This window comes from Mastigoproctus giganteus, chromosome 10, assembly GCF_048544385.1.
Source record: "Mastigoproctus giganteus isolate SK-2022 chromosome 10, ASM4854438v1, whole genome shotgun sequence".
Taxonomy (NCBI): domain Eukaryota; kingdom Metazoa; phylum Arthropoda; class Arachnida; order Uropygi; family Thelyphonidae; genus Mastigoproctus; species Mastigoproctus giganteus.
The window spans coordinates 32,141,871-32,158,755 of NC_143584.1; the positions used below are offsets into that span (position 1 = coordinate 32,141,871).

At 36.3% G+C, this 16,885-nt stretch overlaps 1 protein-coding gene across 1 annotated transcript in view; it reads right to left on the reverse strand.

Moving 5' to 3' along the window:
* Positions 1–16,885, reverse strand: part of Myo10A (unconventional myosin 10A) — a 207,813-nt gene that overhangs the window by 18,970 nt on the left and 171,958 nt on the right. The window contains exons 37-44 of the mRNA XM_090384060.1: positions 16,089–16,204; positions 15,556–15,649; positions 14,998–15,048; positions 14,711–14,831; positions 3,175–3,278; positions 2,107–2,247; positions 1,481–1,590; positions 1,028–1,172 (exon numbers count right to left, since the gene is read on the reverse strand). Of these exons, the coding sequence (XP_090240186.1) occupies positions 1,028–1,172; positions 1,481–1,590; positions 2,107–2,247; positions 3,175–3,278; positions 14,711–14,831; positions 14,998–15,048; positions 15,556–15,649; positions 16,089–16,204 (882 nt within the window). The remainder of the gene's footprint in view (positions 1–1,027; positions 1,173–1,480; positions 1,591–2,106; positions 2,248–3,174; positions 3,279–14,710; positions 14,832–14,997; positions 15,049–15,555; positions 15,650–16,088; positions 16,205–16,885) is intronic.

A 16,885-nucleotide genomic window follows, 5' to 3' on the forward strand; every position in this document is an offset into this window, starting at 1 on the left:
TTCAGCAACTGGCCAAATAAACTTTCATTCAAAAGCAAAAGCACCAGTGGAATAAGAAAGTGAAAAGAGAAGACAAAACAGGAGCAGTATCAAGGATAGAGGTTTTGAGTAAAAGTGGAGAAATAATTTGGCGCTTTTTGACATCAAGATTTTTCTGAATTCTAACATCTTTTTGTCGGAAGACCACGGAGAGGCACTGAGTGGAGTGCGTAATATATGGTGCAGTAGAAAATTATTTGCCAAGATGCTAGTAAATTGGCTTTATCTTTAGCCGAGAATGCTAACCATCAGGTTGAAAGTGATGTGGGAGTGCTGATGAAAAGAAGTTGCAACCAATAGCTTTGGCAAGAGACCAGAATGCTCGAATACCATTTGGACAAGAAGCAAGTTTTCTGCTCTTAACCCGGTAAAAACTGAGTTTCAATTGATTAATTGTTTTACGATATATGCCCATGTTAGTAGCAATACACAGGGAACAGCATCTAGTTATAACATCCAAAACGATAAACGTTCTAAAAATCAAAGGGGTTCCACAAAGGGATGTGTTCCCTGGCATAATTTTTTTTGAATCGTTTCTATAGTCTACAAAGAACATCATACACTAATGATTTAAATTACCTTAACTACGAAATCTGAAGATGAGTTAACAACCTCCCAGGATAGGCGAAACCACTTGCAAGCATAGTTAAATACTTCAAAGGTTAGATCGCTCCTCGTATCTAGTGATCTCACATTGCCCGGATCTGATTATGATAATTAAAATACATATGGAAGTGTTTAGAAATGATGGAAGAAGGCAGAATTTTTTCGTCAGTAGTATCGAAAACAAGAAAAAAGTGTGAAAAATGTGAACGAGGCTCAAGAAAAGAAAAGGAAAGGAATGGCAGCGTGATACAATTTTAAGTATTCGTCATCCCACATGCGTCACGATGAATATCCGAAGAAGCAATCTGTCATAGTATTCATTGGTTAAAGTGTTTCAGATACCCATGATTTCGAATATTATATGCAGTAGTTTCTGACTTACTTTGGTGTATTTAACCATATCTGCCAATTCTTTCCACGTCCAGTCCGAATCTTTTCCTTTTTTTCCCTTCTTCTTTGTTTTTAAACTTTCGATAAGTTTAATGGATCCCCTAATTGATCCTTCTCGTGTCCTGAGCATTTCGTATCTGAAAAAATAAGTTATTAACAAACTTATTTACAAAAACGGTACTTTAAGATTTATTAAAAATTCTTATTCGTCAAACTTATATTATTTAATTTTTATCTTAGAGTATTCGTGGATGCTGTTTAATCAACAACCTTTATGTAAACTGAGGTATATTTTGATGTCCATTTTAATAAACGCTTTATGTTATTCCGATTACAAGTTCAAATTTTAATTTGAACACTTTAGAAACAGAATATCTGAAGAGCTAACACCAATATTAAGGACTAACACGTGTAAATTTTTAAATTTCGATATAAATTAACTTACTTGTCAAGACTTTCCCTGAAATTGAACAGAGCAAACTGAAGTAATGATTTTGCATCGTTATTGGCTTGAGTTGACTGCGTAATATCACTTCTGCCTTCGTCAAAATGTTCCTAAAATTAGTAGTGTTCATTAGAACTCATATATCGTAATATATTTTATATACAGTATCCTCACAAAAGTATTTGGACACCAGTTTGTAATACAAAATCTGATTTACACCTTGTTTGTAAAACAAGATTATGTAAAGAAACATGATATACTTCTTGTTTGGAGAGAAAAATATTGCTTTTTCTTAAGCAGGTTTATCATGATTTTCAATTGATCTAAGCTTTTCAAATATCGGGTAACTGCAGTGTCTTCGGCATAATATAAGCCTTGAAACTGTTCTCTAAAAATATTTCTGTGGGGATTAATACAAAAATGATGATTTTTGCAGCCCTGCTTCATACAAAGCATTTATATTCATCAATTTCTACTTGATGGATATAGATAGCAGTAGCGAAACTGGGCCAATGATAGAAGCTCGTTGGGACGTCAAATTTGAGTTTAGATTACTGGTGCAGCGCATTTAAATTTAGACAAAAGCGTACATGTTACAGGATAGAAGACAAAAACTAATAACGTACCACTTTGCTCTCCACCCACTGAGAAGAGTTATCTTTGGATCCATTCACAAGAGATTCGCTCGGCTGCAGTGTGGACATGGCTGGACTATTCACTTGTCGAGAATATTGGAGTTGGGAAGAAACGAGAGAGGGTGCCTCTTCCTGTTATCAACAGATTAAACAGAACCTCATATTCGAAATGTATTAAGAAATCGCAGGAAGGAAAATAGAAAGGTAATGAAGAGTTACAAATTCATAATAAACTTGACCGTATTGCATAGATCTACTCTTGGGAAGGTAAATAAATACAATTAACAGCGAAAAAAAAAAATCTTATAATTTCCAGAAGATTCTTATTTACCAGTTTAACTGGGTTGTTTTAACAACTCCATCTTGAACATTATTTTAACGGTACGCAGGTATATCAAGAAATGGAAATTGGTTAAATAATGAGCACCTCAACCTGCGTGGAGTATAATCTGCCTTTAATTTCTTAAATGATTAGATTATTCTCAGACGTTTCCTGGTACTTCCTATACGACTTCTTCAGCCACTTTAAAAACATCAGAACTGGTAAATTATGACCACTTCATTTATTTAGAGTCGTTAATTTAATTACGAATTTCTCATTCTTATACGCTAACAGAAAATGAATTAACCTACAGATTGCTATTAGTAAACATCTGATAAAGATTTAAACTCCTAAAATTAATCATTTTGATCAACACATTACATTCCACGCGGGTTGACGCTCATTATTTCACAACTCAGTTTTGGTTGATCAGGATGGCCGAATACTTCCATTAAAGACTACTAACTCGATTTCGAGGGAAATGATTTCTGTAAAAATAATTATTTCTGAATTGACTTCTTTTTACAGGATTTTGAATCGAACGTTTCCAAGAAATGGGTTAGGACCCGTATTGTTCTGTTCTACTGAACGTATTTTATTCAAGGTATATCCACACAAGACTGCACATATTCTGATTTTAAAATCATTTTAACCATCATAATCATACCATTACTTCATTGTTTTTATTATTAGATTTAAGCAAATTTTCTTCAGGCGTGGAGACTTAAATTACTTACCGTCCGGTGTGGCGGTTTGCTGGCTTCTTGTTTACCAAGTGGGACAACATACTCACATGGGAAAATGCCGGCTTCTCCGGTATCCAGGACTCCGTATAACCATCCTATAATAAATATCGTACGCCATTTTGACCAATCGAGTGAAATTTTAAAAAAATAAACTAAAAACAGATCAAATTCAAAATATCAAAAATAAGAACGTTAAACGCCTACAAGACAGTGAGAAGAAACTATAGTTTGATGTCACCCTGGCAACGAATATAATTGTTAGTCTGCCGGGTTATTGTATTCTGCAGTGCTAGTTCCTATGTGCGTGTGATTTAGGTGAAAGTCCTATCGTAAAAGTTTGCCAACTTGCATCTGTGTAGGATTGAATTGTGTGTTAGTTCTCCCCAAAGGAAAAACCGGTGGGATGAACTTGGCAAAGTTCCATCAGCGAAAAGCATGAAAGACAGGATTTTTTCTTCTTCTTCTTTATTTCAAAACTTTAAAGATCGGGGTGAATCTTTACTAGACAAAGAAACAGTGATAGCAGTTCTAGTTCAAAGAGAATTAAATCATTTGATTAAAAACATGAAGCATGAAAATCTGTATTGCACATTTGTTTTTGGTTACAAACCTACAGTGGTCTAACTTGAAGATCTATTCGAATTGGTAATAATATGCGACACCAAGTTCCTTTTATGCGTATTTAAATCACTTCATCTTTTATGCCCGTGTTCTTTGAAGTACCATCCACATCCTGCCCACATTTACTTTGAAAACATGACCTAAATAGTTATTTTTTCTCGCGTGCTGACATATGATTTAGAATTTTTTCCTCTTTCATTATTTATTTGAATTTATTGGTTCTGATGATAGAATTTAATTCCATCTCTCTAAAGCAGCCATTCTCTGCTTCGGATTGTGACCCGAATCGAAAGGTTACCAGAGGACGATTTCTTTTTTAATGGCAAGCAATATCACTATTTTTTTTTCTTGCGTTCGATTTTAAATAATTAAAACACGAAAATAATCAAACGATGTTGAAGATAATCCGATATACTAATACTAAGCTGTTTTTTTTTATTGTTTATTAAATAGTATTATTTTGTTAGTTTGTATTTTAGTTTAACATTCGTAATATTATTAACTACTTTTAATATTTCAAATTAATACAGAATTTCTTTTACTATAAAGTTTGGACAAGCGCAGCAGCAAACAGACTTTCTCTTATATCGATCCTAAGGCATTCCCCATGCTCGCTCTCGATTGTATACGATTCTCATACTTGTTCTTTATCCCCAGATTGCTATCAGATGCACCAATGTTTTTTAAACATCGATAGAAGTTTCGTATACTGCAGTGAAAGTTGAGAGTACTCTTCTCTGTTGCATATTGAACGAGTAATCTGGATCATATTCTTTCCCTAATCTAAATTTCATTCAGAAAAGTGACTACTCTCCTTTTATTCTTCTTCTAAGAACTATGCCTAAAACATTTCTGAAAAGTCGCTAAGCATTGCTCTTTTGAGCAATGTCAAAAATGCTTTCTTGCAATTATGTCAAATATTTCATAAATAAATATATAAAAATATTTTTTTCCTGTTTATACTCCCGAACGACTACATAGGGGCTCACAGAAGTTTACAAGATGGTGAAAATACAGAAACAGCGTAGTATTTAGCAGTCACGCTAGAACACAGTCAATTCAAACGCGTGTACACCCATACTCTGTTTAACCGAGAAAATTTCGTTGCTGCGCATTCGCCACATTGACCATTCATTCCTCCAACAAGCGTATGGCAAAACATAAGATCCAGTCTGCAGCTACAATGTAGTAATAATTATCCAGTTGACCTTCGAATTTAATAATGGCCGGATTTCTATTGATCTAACTGTAATGAATTTGGAATGGACCCACAAATCTTTCATCTGACATCTCCATTAGAGTTCATGTTTCATCTGCCATCTCGCTTTTTCGGTTCATTCTTCTCCAGGGCGCCCTATTGGGATTGCCCAGAACGGTGTTTTCTTTTTCTTTTTTAACCTTTCCCTTTCATATTTTTCTGTATATCAGTTTCTATTTGTTTTGGTAATCGGTATGATGACATCGGGTGTAAACAATGAAACAACCACGAGAAATTTCATCACCCTTCTTACCCGTGACCAAAAGACAACGTTGTAACAATCACGAGAGACTTGGACGCCTGAAGTCACATAATTATTGTCAAGGTCAAAGCTAGGCCGGATATGACATGTTAAACAACTTTCGCAGGTGAGGGACCTGGGTTCTACATTGTACTGCGGACTACCTGCTATGCAATAATTACAGGTAATGTCAACGTTGGTAGAGAGAAAGAGAGAGGTAATTATCGAGCGTAGCCATCGATTTTTCTACTGCGTAGTTTTTTTGTTTTCTTTCTGCCTTAAAGGAAATAAATGGCTGTCTCTTTTAGACTCTCAAAAGCCAGACTTTAAACAGTTGTCCAAAAATGGATATGTTTGCTGACGTAGCGCATCATTTTGAAGCATACCATTAAATTACGTTACAGAAAAAGGTGACGAACAGTGAAAGCCCGATGAAATGTACCTAAGTCATTGTTACGTCATTGACATTGTTGATATAATAAAAGTTGCTGTCGTAAAAAACAGCATCCTCTATATTGCTAGCCTTTCACCTACTAAGGCGATTCAAGAAGTGAACCACCTAAATGCTTAGGATTTCTAATAGTCACGTGTCCTTGGTCGCCACAAAATATACTGTGCACTAGACAATTTCTGCACATGCAAACTGAATAATGCACTACCGGTCTACACTGAATGATAATACGTGAGAGCGACAGATTAGATAAGTCGGCCAACCGATGCATTTCTAGTACTTGGATCTGGAAAATAAAGATAAAAATATGATGACAGTTGTGATGGATGCAAACAATGGCCGGATTACGTGAAAGCAGGAAGCTAAATATGAAGGAAACACGAGATTAATTGGAAAAGCCAGAAGATTTAATATTTCACCAACAAAATTAAATATTTCTCTTTTATATGGCCCACAAGAGTGAGAAATGAGACAACGAAGTTATGTTACCTATCTGCAGAGCCAGTCGACTGCAAAGGTGTGGCTCACATTTAAAGTAGAACATCCATTATTAATGAACCCAGTCTTCCTAGATTAAAACGGTACGCCTATGTTGGGTTGGGTTGGACGTTGTAACAAAGCGATCGATGATAGCAAGTTTATGGTCAAAGCATTAATGTTTTCCTGACGTTTTCAGTCGTCGCGTGAGTAAGTCACGAAAAGATACACGAGTCAATGTAGATGTGGCAGTCGAAAATAAGAGTCAGGAAAAAAAAAAAAAAAAATTTCGATTTACAATGAATATTGCAATCGATTTAAGAATTATTGTGAAATAAAACGCCAAACGCTTTAAAATAAAATATTCTGCGTTTAAAAACAAAAACGCAATGCAGAAGACATTTAACAATATTCATAAACGTAAATTTCAGCACCTGCTGGCGCGCGATGCAACAACTTGAGGTGCTAACTAAGCCATTGTTACGCACGTAGCATTGTTGGCATCTTAACTGTTGCGGCCTGCGATGTTCAATTACCTAAAAAAAGAACATCGGCAGTATTTTCCAACACCTGTTTTAAATTATCAGTCGATAAAAAAGTGGTGATTTCGAGATCAGCGAGTGTCCAGTCCAGTACAGGATTAGAATTATCATTAGAAACATCCAGTTGTAAACAAAAAGCTTAATTTGGAAAAACTTACCTCTCAGGAGTCTTTTGACGCAACCAACTTTGCCCGTTAGGGATTTTAAACGGCTGGAGATGCACACTTGCGCTGGCCGCACATCATCCGAGGAATCGTCACCATAACCTCCCTCCATGACAGACACACTACCGACTGCTTGTTTGCGCTTGCGGAGGGGAACACCGCGTAGAACAGAGCACGGCCAATGTAACGCTCTCTCTCTCTCTCTCTCTCTCTCTCTCTCTCTCTCTCTCTCTCTCTCTCGCTTGTTCGTACAACCTCCTAGCTATTAACTACCCGTCACTAGAGCGTCTATTACTTGCCACGGAGGCGTAGCGCTCATTTGCTGACAGCGGGTGGGGTGGAACGCCACGATAATACACGTGCGTCAGGAAATTGACCACAACAATGAAATGTCGCTGGCGAATTTTGAAAAGTGAAACTCGCCACCTTTTTTATTTTCGCTTTTTCCGGGAAAGGGATGTATATTTATAATCCTAGGAAACAATTATCCGTTCTTTTTCTGTTTTTTTTTTAAGAATCCTAAGAGGAGATAGTATTGTGACTTTTGTAACAACAGTGCGATAAGATAAGGCCCCAAATCTTTGACTCCACCCTCATCTTTGACTCATCGCACTAGAACTATTTCATTTCTAGAGAAATTGCATATTCTTAACTGTTTATCTATGACAAATAGGGCTAATTCCAACTATTTCACATATAAAAACGAACCGGGCGTTAAAATTAATAAAATTGACTCATAATTAATAAGAATCTCAAAAATTAAAGAAAGGAAAGGTATTAACGGGGTCACAGTTCTAACTCAGAGCCTATTTAATCTTCATAACTAGTTTACTCGGTGCTGCATTACTTAAAAACGAACCTTTCACGAGATAAGTATTCATCTAAAAGAAATAACTGTATTGACAGCTGTTTCAACGGTACTGCGTCTCATCAGAAACCACGTGGGGCAACAGTCAGCAAAAGGTTGAAGATAAAGCAGTTTATGAGAGGTGCCAGGTGCTACTCGGAATTTGCAGCTGCAAAATTAAAGATAGTTGAGTGGCAACCGAAGCGAAAACTATTGAAATATGAAATAAATACAATGAACACAAATTAAGCTTACAATATGCATTGTTTTTATATGCGCATGTGTGGGTGATGAATGATAAATCAGTAACTGAGTAGAAAAATGGAGCAGGCCATATTTATTTCTGTTCAATCATACCCTTGATTGATTCATCTCACAACGTCCGGCCAGCACCTGCTATAAACACCGGATGCAAATTTTTATCAACAACAATCCCATTCAGACTTCCAAATTGCTGGTACAAACATTACAAGAATGTATTGTATGTTGCGTGGCGGACTCTGGTGGTGAAAAACCACGAACGATAAATTAATAAATATATATATTTTTTAAATCGTATTTAATGTTCAACTAGGGCAATATTTATTGAACTCTATATAAAGGAGTTTTATAGTTATTTTTGCGAGGGCCGGGTCTCAAGGTTTCTTAAGATACCAGCTAAGATACTTGCGTACTATATTTAAAACACGATTGCGATTTTTTTTAACGTTTTTATCAGTGATAGACTTCAACATAAATGCAACCCGAATTCAATGTCAGTACTTACATCAACGGGGACATTATCCAGCAGATGCAGACACACAAGGTTGTTAACAAACACCGTTCTAAGCAGTCCAGCTCTAGGCTGTGTCAAATAGCATCCAGTTTTCAGGAATTATTACACAATTTCGTGACGTAGCCATGTTTAATGGTCCACGGCACCGCGTATTGAACTACGCTAAGTACTTATTCGGGAGGACACACCTGTGTTGATATTCAAGCTGCGTGTGTCCTTCATTGGCGGATATCCCGTGAGGGATCGACGTGTAACAACGCAAATATTATTAAATTTTATTGTGAGACAACAGAGAAGACTGTTATGGGAAACACGTGTTCGCTATGGACCGGAAGTCTAACAACAAAGAGATGAGAAAATTAAGTTCTATTAACACAAAAAGTTGTCACGTTTTGTACCTTTCTCAAGGCTAAACACGTTTCCTATCTGTCTGAAGAGATATATCGCTTTTTCTTAGAAATCTGATTCTACTAATTCCATCATCGCAACTGAACTATGAAGAACTGGCATTTTTACATCGAAAAGTATTTCCTTTGAAGGTCAATGCGATAGTCTCATAATTCATTACGAGCATTACGTATCCATTACACAACAGGTACAGGGAGTTATGATTTCTTAGTGTGGAGTTTGGTTCTTAGAAAACAATTGAACTTTGCGCATTCCGTTAAAATTCTTTTCGTGCTGAGAGTAGCTATGAACCGCTAACATGAATGATCTTTGATGTCTCAAGAATTGATATCGTATAAATGATTAGCATAGCTTAGAAATTTATAGATATAAAAATCGATATTGTTGATACGGACTTCACTGCTTTCAATAGGAAAGTTTTGCTTGTGAAAATTTTCATCTCTCGCTGCACAAAGATAGTCAGTTTTGCCTTCAACTGTTGGAAAATATATACGAAGTGTATCTTGAAAGGAAGAAGAAAAAAAGTTAGCTGACGGTATAATCTAGAGAAAATGCTGCAGGCGACCCATTTTGAAGTGAAGATTACGTTTGCAGTAAAGAGAAGATTTGGAAACCGTTTATCCATTAAAGTGAAAGGAAGAACGTATCTTACACGTATTGCAAAAAGAGAATTTTTAACATTAAGGAGTTGTGATTTTTTTTTATTCCAGAAAGTTTTCTTCATATAAGATGTTCCGATATTTGTTGTCAATCGTTATAAAATGTAACTATGCGAATAAGGGCCGGAGATTGCTTTATTAGATGATTACCATAGCGTTAAAGGCTATAAGCGCGCATAAATTCTCAAACATGCAAAACTAATGCAAGATATGACTTGTGGACGTTCACATCTCATCGCATAAAATAATTTGTAATTTTTTTTTTTGGTGTGTTTCGTGATGAGGATTTTTTTCGGAAAAAGATTTTTTTTTTGCACATTTATTTTCTTCTATTTATATTCAAAATTTCCACCGTCTTGAAATTGTTTAAAAATTATCGCAATTTTGAGCGTATTATTTTTATTCGGTTATAGCGTGGTGTACGAGTCACAATTGTTATCATGGCTGACATCAATAGTGACTGACCTGTTAATGCGTCATTTTGGATGACTGCTTTTAGGTGACGTGTATATCTTTAGAAAGGGTGGCGATATGACGCTCATGAATGCGTCAGGGAGGGGAGGTTATGTTGTCATAAACGAGCTGAAAGCGCATGAAAATTACAGGGGAAAAAAATTACTCAAAGAAAGCGATTTACGATTTTGAATTATGACGCAAGTAAGCGGTTTATGCTTACATTTTCCATTGTGTTTGCATCAATGACTACTTCTTGGATCATTTAGCCATGGTCAATGTAAATTCGCTCTTACATTGTAAGTTAAACTGAAGCACAAAAAAAAAAATCGCAAAAGACGCGTACACTTTTGTACTGTTCATAGTTAGAAAAAAAAAAAAAAAAGATAGAAAATCCCCAAGAACATAAAACCCATTTTATTTTGGCCTCCTACTCCACTTTTACGATTTCTCCAGCTCCGAGTTCTATTTTACTATCCTATAAAAGCATTCGCCACTGTTATAGCCGATTCGGAAATGTTCTATTAACTTACCGGGGAGGGCCTTTCTGGTTAAGGGTGGTTTTCTGGGCACGTGCAAGTTCAATGTACTTGACTGAAGTTATTTCCCGGTTCAGCGAGTCCGAGAGAGAATGGAGTAGTGTTCTTTTAATTTAACCACAAATGTAATAACCAACAAGGTTTATTTCTTCTCATTCAGTTGCCATTATTAACATCCTTAAGTGGATACGGCATTCCTAAGACAATTTTCCTTTTTTAATCCATTCTAAGCGGTTAGATTTAAAATAACGTGGGGTTGGTGTTCAGATTTATTCACAAAAAAGTATTTTTTTTTAAACTATAAACAGTAATCGAATCTATAACTTTTATTTCTCTTCAATGATTTTCTTTGATACAGCTTTTATTAAAAGAAGTTACCAGTTGGCTTTCTTGATTGATATGAAATATGAACGTAGCTATTACTCGTTGTTATTTTCGTGGTGGACTAAATATCTGCCGACCCTTAAAAAACGTCAAATAACTAAAGTATGCATATAATATAGCCCTACAAGAAGCATGTTGGTCGATCCTAAGACCATGATTTTCTCTTATAAGTAGAAACCCATACTTTAAAATGGCCACTCCAGTTTGGGAATGGTACCGAAAATAGAAGGCTTTCTGCCATTTGCTTCTACTCAAAATGTAAATTATGTTTGTGTCAGATAGACATTGGACAAATATTTCTGAAAGATTTGTGTTCTCTTCTTGGAAAACTATGTAGCATTTCAGAGAGAGAGAGAGAGAGAGAGAGAATGGTATTTGCGAGTTGAAGGTGTAGGAGCGAAGCAGTCATCAATTCACATTTGTGCTCTACAGGATGGCCTTCCAGGTCTCGGTTTGTCCTCCTTAATCAATGGTAAATAATTTCTTTTCCGAACTTGGAGGTTGACTTCTGGAACTTGATAATTCGCTTAAGTATTATTACATATAGTTGTGAATCTGATGTAAATCAGTACATGCAAATATTGTTCTGATATGCAAACAAGGCGGTTTAAACAGAACAGTGTGAATGAGCATGTCATTCCCTTCGACCAAGCACATCTGAGTAACATTTAATGGTATAAAGACAGAATGGTTCTTTGCGGTAAGCCCAATCACGGGCGTAGGCAGCAAGGGTCCTAAATGTCCAACCAATCTGATATTTCGACTATGAATACTTCATCTTTCTTCAGAACTGTACTCTAGTTTAAGATAGTTACTTCATTGACTGGTTGAATTCGTGCAGTTGAAACTTTAAAATAAATTTGGAATTTTATTTTCTCTTAAGAAATTAATAAAAAAACTGTTTAAAACATTATGTTCTAAATGAGCGGCTTATAAATTCACTTTTTTATATTAAAGTGCTGTGGTCAATCTATCAAAGTTAAATGACACTGACGATGAGATACAGGGCGTGATTCAAAATTTGCAGATGGCGTTAACATCAACAGATCAGTTAATAATCAACGCTAAGCAGAGTTTCTTCAAAATGACTCAGATAAACCTTCAGGTATGAAGTTTATCTAAGTCAGTTTGGTCACAAAAGTAAGCAACTATGTTTAATGCACCAAAGTGCAAGATCTGACACTTGGGAAAAAGCAATCCCAAATTGTTCTCCGAGCAATGTAGACAGGAGACAAGGAAGAACCATGGTGTCTTCTCGAAGATTTATCGAACATTTTCTTGCCCTGCTGTTGGGAGATCTATATAAGGCAATTGTAGGATCGCATTTGGAATACTTAAAAAAGAAAAACATCAAGTTTCTTGCCAGGATTCAAAGACAGGCAGCTCGCCTGACGAAATTGGCAAATGGGAGTCTATATGAAGACAGACTTCGAATATGTGGGCTTTCAGAGCTTGGCAACTAACCACCTTAGAGGGTCCAACCTGATTGAAGTTTAATAAGGCTTTAAGAGTCATTAAGATGAATGAATGCTAAATTATTTTTTATTTTTTGGCAGGTGCAGCAAAAGCCAACCGAGGCTTCCATGCACCATATGTAATTAACAGTTTGAAAAAATCTTTTTTGTAACAGTTAATTATAAGGTAAGAACAACCAGCATGAAAAGCAGTATGAAGTATATCGTTAACTTTCATTATCTGGCTCTCCGAGGTAATTAATCCATCCATAACATTATAGTCTACAACTTCTTCCGCTAGATACTTATTTTCACGTTAGTATGAACTAATTTGCATATTCCAGAATCGACATGCTTTGTTCATAAGTTCATACGCGATGCCGTTGCTTTGTAGTATGGAATGTTTCCATGCCAAACTTCACTGACTTGTATCAGTTACTTACCAGCTGCTGCGTGCTTGAATCTAAAACCAAAATCATGCAATATCAAAACATACGAGGACCCATCCTCTACCGAACGTATCTGGAACTAATTAGAATAAAGAGCCATGATTAAATTTTAAATATTATATTTTTAATAACGGCCACCTTACGTTTGCATTTTGTTTCATTCCATCATCCAATTGGGACCTTCTCTTTGACTCAAGCTTTTGACATACTCATTCTAAATGCCAGCAAAACTGTTAAATATCGCGAACATCGGTACAGTTTTGTAATACTATTGAAGCAAGCAGGTATCGCTTTCCGGAAGCTGAAAATACCAACCTAACACCCCCTCTCCCCCCCGAAAAAACCAGATTACCACTGCTAACTTGTTCCTATTTTGGAATATTACAAACTGTCGTAACACTTACATAGTTGAACGAGTGCGCTTTGCTTTTTTTCATACCGTACCTGTCATGCTATTTAATTCATCCCTCAATGCACGGTTGGCTGCATTACAATGACAAGCTGTCCGTTGTTCGTTCCGTTTCTAATGCGCAGATGCCTTCATAAATTTAGAGAAATTACATACCCGAACTCTGAGCTATAACTGATCATTTTAAATGGATCGTGACCAAGTTGAATGTAAGCGATTTGAACCCCTAAACTCGAGAATATTTCCTGAATAAACTACGTCGATTTCATTGTATAAAAGGATAGTATAGACCAATATACAAATGCATCTTGGGTAGTGTAGTTTTCTTGAGAAAAAATTAAGGAATTTTCAATTAACTTACGAAACAAGGTGATATCTAAAAAGCGAACACACTATCATTAGAGCCTCGTTATAGGATTTAATAAAAATTAAAACACAGAAATTGGCTTTATTTGCAGAAATTGAAAAGCTTTATTGGAAGTTTGGTTCTCCACAACAGTATTATAGTTTCGCCACTAGTTTTACGTGGTTTCCATTGCAAACTGGAAGAATTCTTAAAGGTCTCTTCAATCGGGGAAGTAGGTGGCTGAACCTCAGGAGGAGGGAATCTGCTTATATCCACTCTTTGGACCAATGCCTTGGTCACCATATTGGTGCCCTCGTGGATAGCACAGTTCGTAGAATTGCTGTCCTCCCCACACCTGATGGAAAAGACCTGACTTCGAGTCACGTCGATGACGTGAGGGATTTTATAGGGCTTTTCACAACGTGGCTAAGTTGGGTAGTCTCAGGCGAGGGTTTTTCTCCCGGAAACTGACTTTTAGTCCAGCAAACAGAAAATCTACCTCAGAACAAGGCAATTTATAGACAATATATACGGTGAAATATGGCCTTGTCGTCAATGCTCCTAAAATCCTACAACAACAACCACATTGGCAGAACATGACGTCATTACTTTGATGGGATTAAGTTAAAACGTAGTTTGCTGAACCGTAGTGGTAAACATCAATTATGTGAAATCGCCAATTATTGCGGCTACCCATCGATGGTGGGATGTTGACACGAAAGTGGTATTGAATCGATTATCGATCTGGTTACGCGCCACTTAACACTTACGTAGGATGTTTGTAACATATTAATGAAACATTACCATTTATTAAATATAGGATGAATATCATCACTTTACAATCGTTTTCATCCTACATTACACTTTCGTAATGAGGTAGGATTGCCTGGGAAGGAGCGGTGCATTTTGGGAAAGTACATTCCAAGGGGTAAAGGGCAGTGATTCATTGTTCAATTATTCAGTGATCAATACGCATTTTGTTTAACAAAAAGGTCAAAGTTGGCACTCAGTTAAAAATTGGTGTTAATTACCAAAATTACTCGGACTTACCTTTGTCCAGATGAACATTTTTATTCTTTACAACGCGTATAATGTCTCCTTGAAGAAAACTAAGAAGGGTAGCTTCCCTAGTGACGTAGTCGGCTACTGCTCTAACATATTCATGACCTCCCTAAACGAGAAAGAAAAAAAGTAATGCTTAATTTAGTATCATGTCTGCTGAAAATAAAATATGTATTCTTTGTTTCGCGATACACCGTTATCTAGATTGTTTTTAGACTTTACAAAGGTTCATGCGCGTAAGACAGTCTCCAAAACAGCATTAATATTTCACTTACTTGAGCGGATTCCACACAAAACTGTTCGATCATGGAGGTGATCTTCTCAGCCTGAAATATTTAAATAATCTCGTGTTACTTTTCGCTTCTGCTGTCACAAACAACTTTTACAGTCGCTATAAAACGGGAAAAAAGAAACAAATTATTACTTTTATACACGAATTTACTGCATATGTGAAATGAAAATAACCCTGCGAATGCCATAAAGAATTTTCAGTAACTAAACCGAGAGAACGAAGTAAAACAGCGCATGTACAGTGATAGACACAAAAACAGACACTACGTTGTGAAAGATGTTTTGCAGAATAGAAAAGCAGCTTACGTCACTGGATGAAGTTTGATTGTAATGATACCTTGAGAGTTTTACTATTAATAAAAATAATACATTGAAGTATGGCAAACGCCTTGGATCGTTTATAAGAGTTTAAGGAATATTTTATAAGGCATATAAAAGATTTCTGGCAATGTACAGTATATAAACGGAAGTACATGGACCTTCCATACCGCTCTAATGAACAGACTGCTAAAAGATCGTCCAGTATTTTATGTAATTCTTACCTTAAGTGAATAGAGTGTCATCCAACCACCATTCCTGAGCAATATTTGAAGGGTACTTGTCCTTGGAACACTCACTTCGGCTATGTCTTCAAAGCTGCAGAGAATTTCAGGATTTTATCATTAATTAATTATATGCGTATTCAGCTGACTTAATCAGAAAGCTTCGTATAAATTAGAATTACTAACGAGTACCTCGGCTGCTTACCCCTTAAGAAACTTCTAAAGTATCTAGCCAATATATTCCTTAACTTTCCCAAATAATTTCTGGAACACTGACCCACAACAATTTTAAAATGGCACGAAATGTTCCTCTCTTATAATATGCATTCTAATTACAATTAGTAATTTTTTAAACGCACTTATTAAGTGTGTTAATAATGAGCCAATAGATGGCGTTGGTGTCCAGAATCTCAGTTAGATAGAAGTGGCTAGAATGTTAGAAATTTGTAAGGTGGCAGCTGCTATTTATTTACCAGATTCTTTTCTTTTGTCTTAAAAGAAAAAAGAAGAAAATAAATAATTACGTTATTTACCTAAGGGTGTCCAAAACTCGTAAGTAATCAGCAATGGCGTCCCTTTCACGCCTCACTAACCTAACGCCAGAATGCGATACGCCTAACAATTGCACACTTGGTAGGTTACGGCCACCCTAATTGCAATGGAAACAAAAGAACAAAAGGTCAATATAATAATTAAGGTAAGGCTTTAGTTTGTTATTTATTTGCACAACATTTCAGTCGCCTCTAACGACCTTCAGCAGATAAATTTTGATAATGAATCAGAGATAAGGTTTCGTGGTTGAATTAACAACCACTACGTTTTAAGAGTGTTCACAGAATGTACTGTTGCGAGAATAAAGACAGAACGTTGAACAGTGTGGTATCACACAAAGAAAAATGCAACATCGGACATAAACAAGATTCTGATTAGCTAGGAATCTGGGGCTGAACTTCAGGAAAGTAACCTTCGCCCATCGTGAGGGTGGGTTATGATCCTGAGGATTTCCGTGATCGGAACACTTGTAGGACCATGAGAAATATAAGGTTATGCTACCAACTCGCTGCATACGCCGATTTACCATTAATCTCTGGACATCTCTCAGTTTATTGTAGGTTACATCCTACCGAAGGACCACTGGCAGACAATTATAAATATGATTATAGTCCTTCGACTAGTACGATTATGAATGCAAGATGCCTTGATCTACGGAGTTAGACTTCTGGGGAGGAATGATAACAGGGTGCAACGTAAGCAATCGGTCTATAGGTTACATTTCAGCGAAACTGAAGATTCCTAGGTTGACGATTGGTGATGTTATCTGTAAACTGAA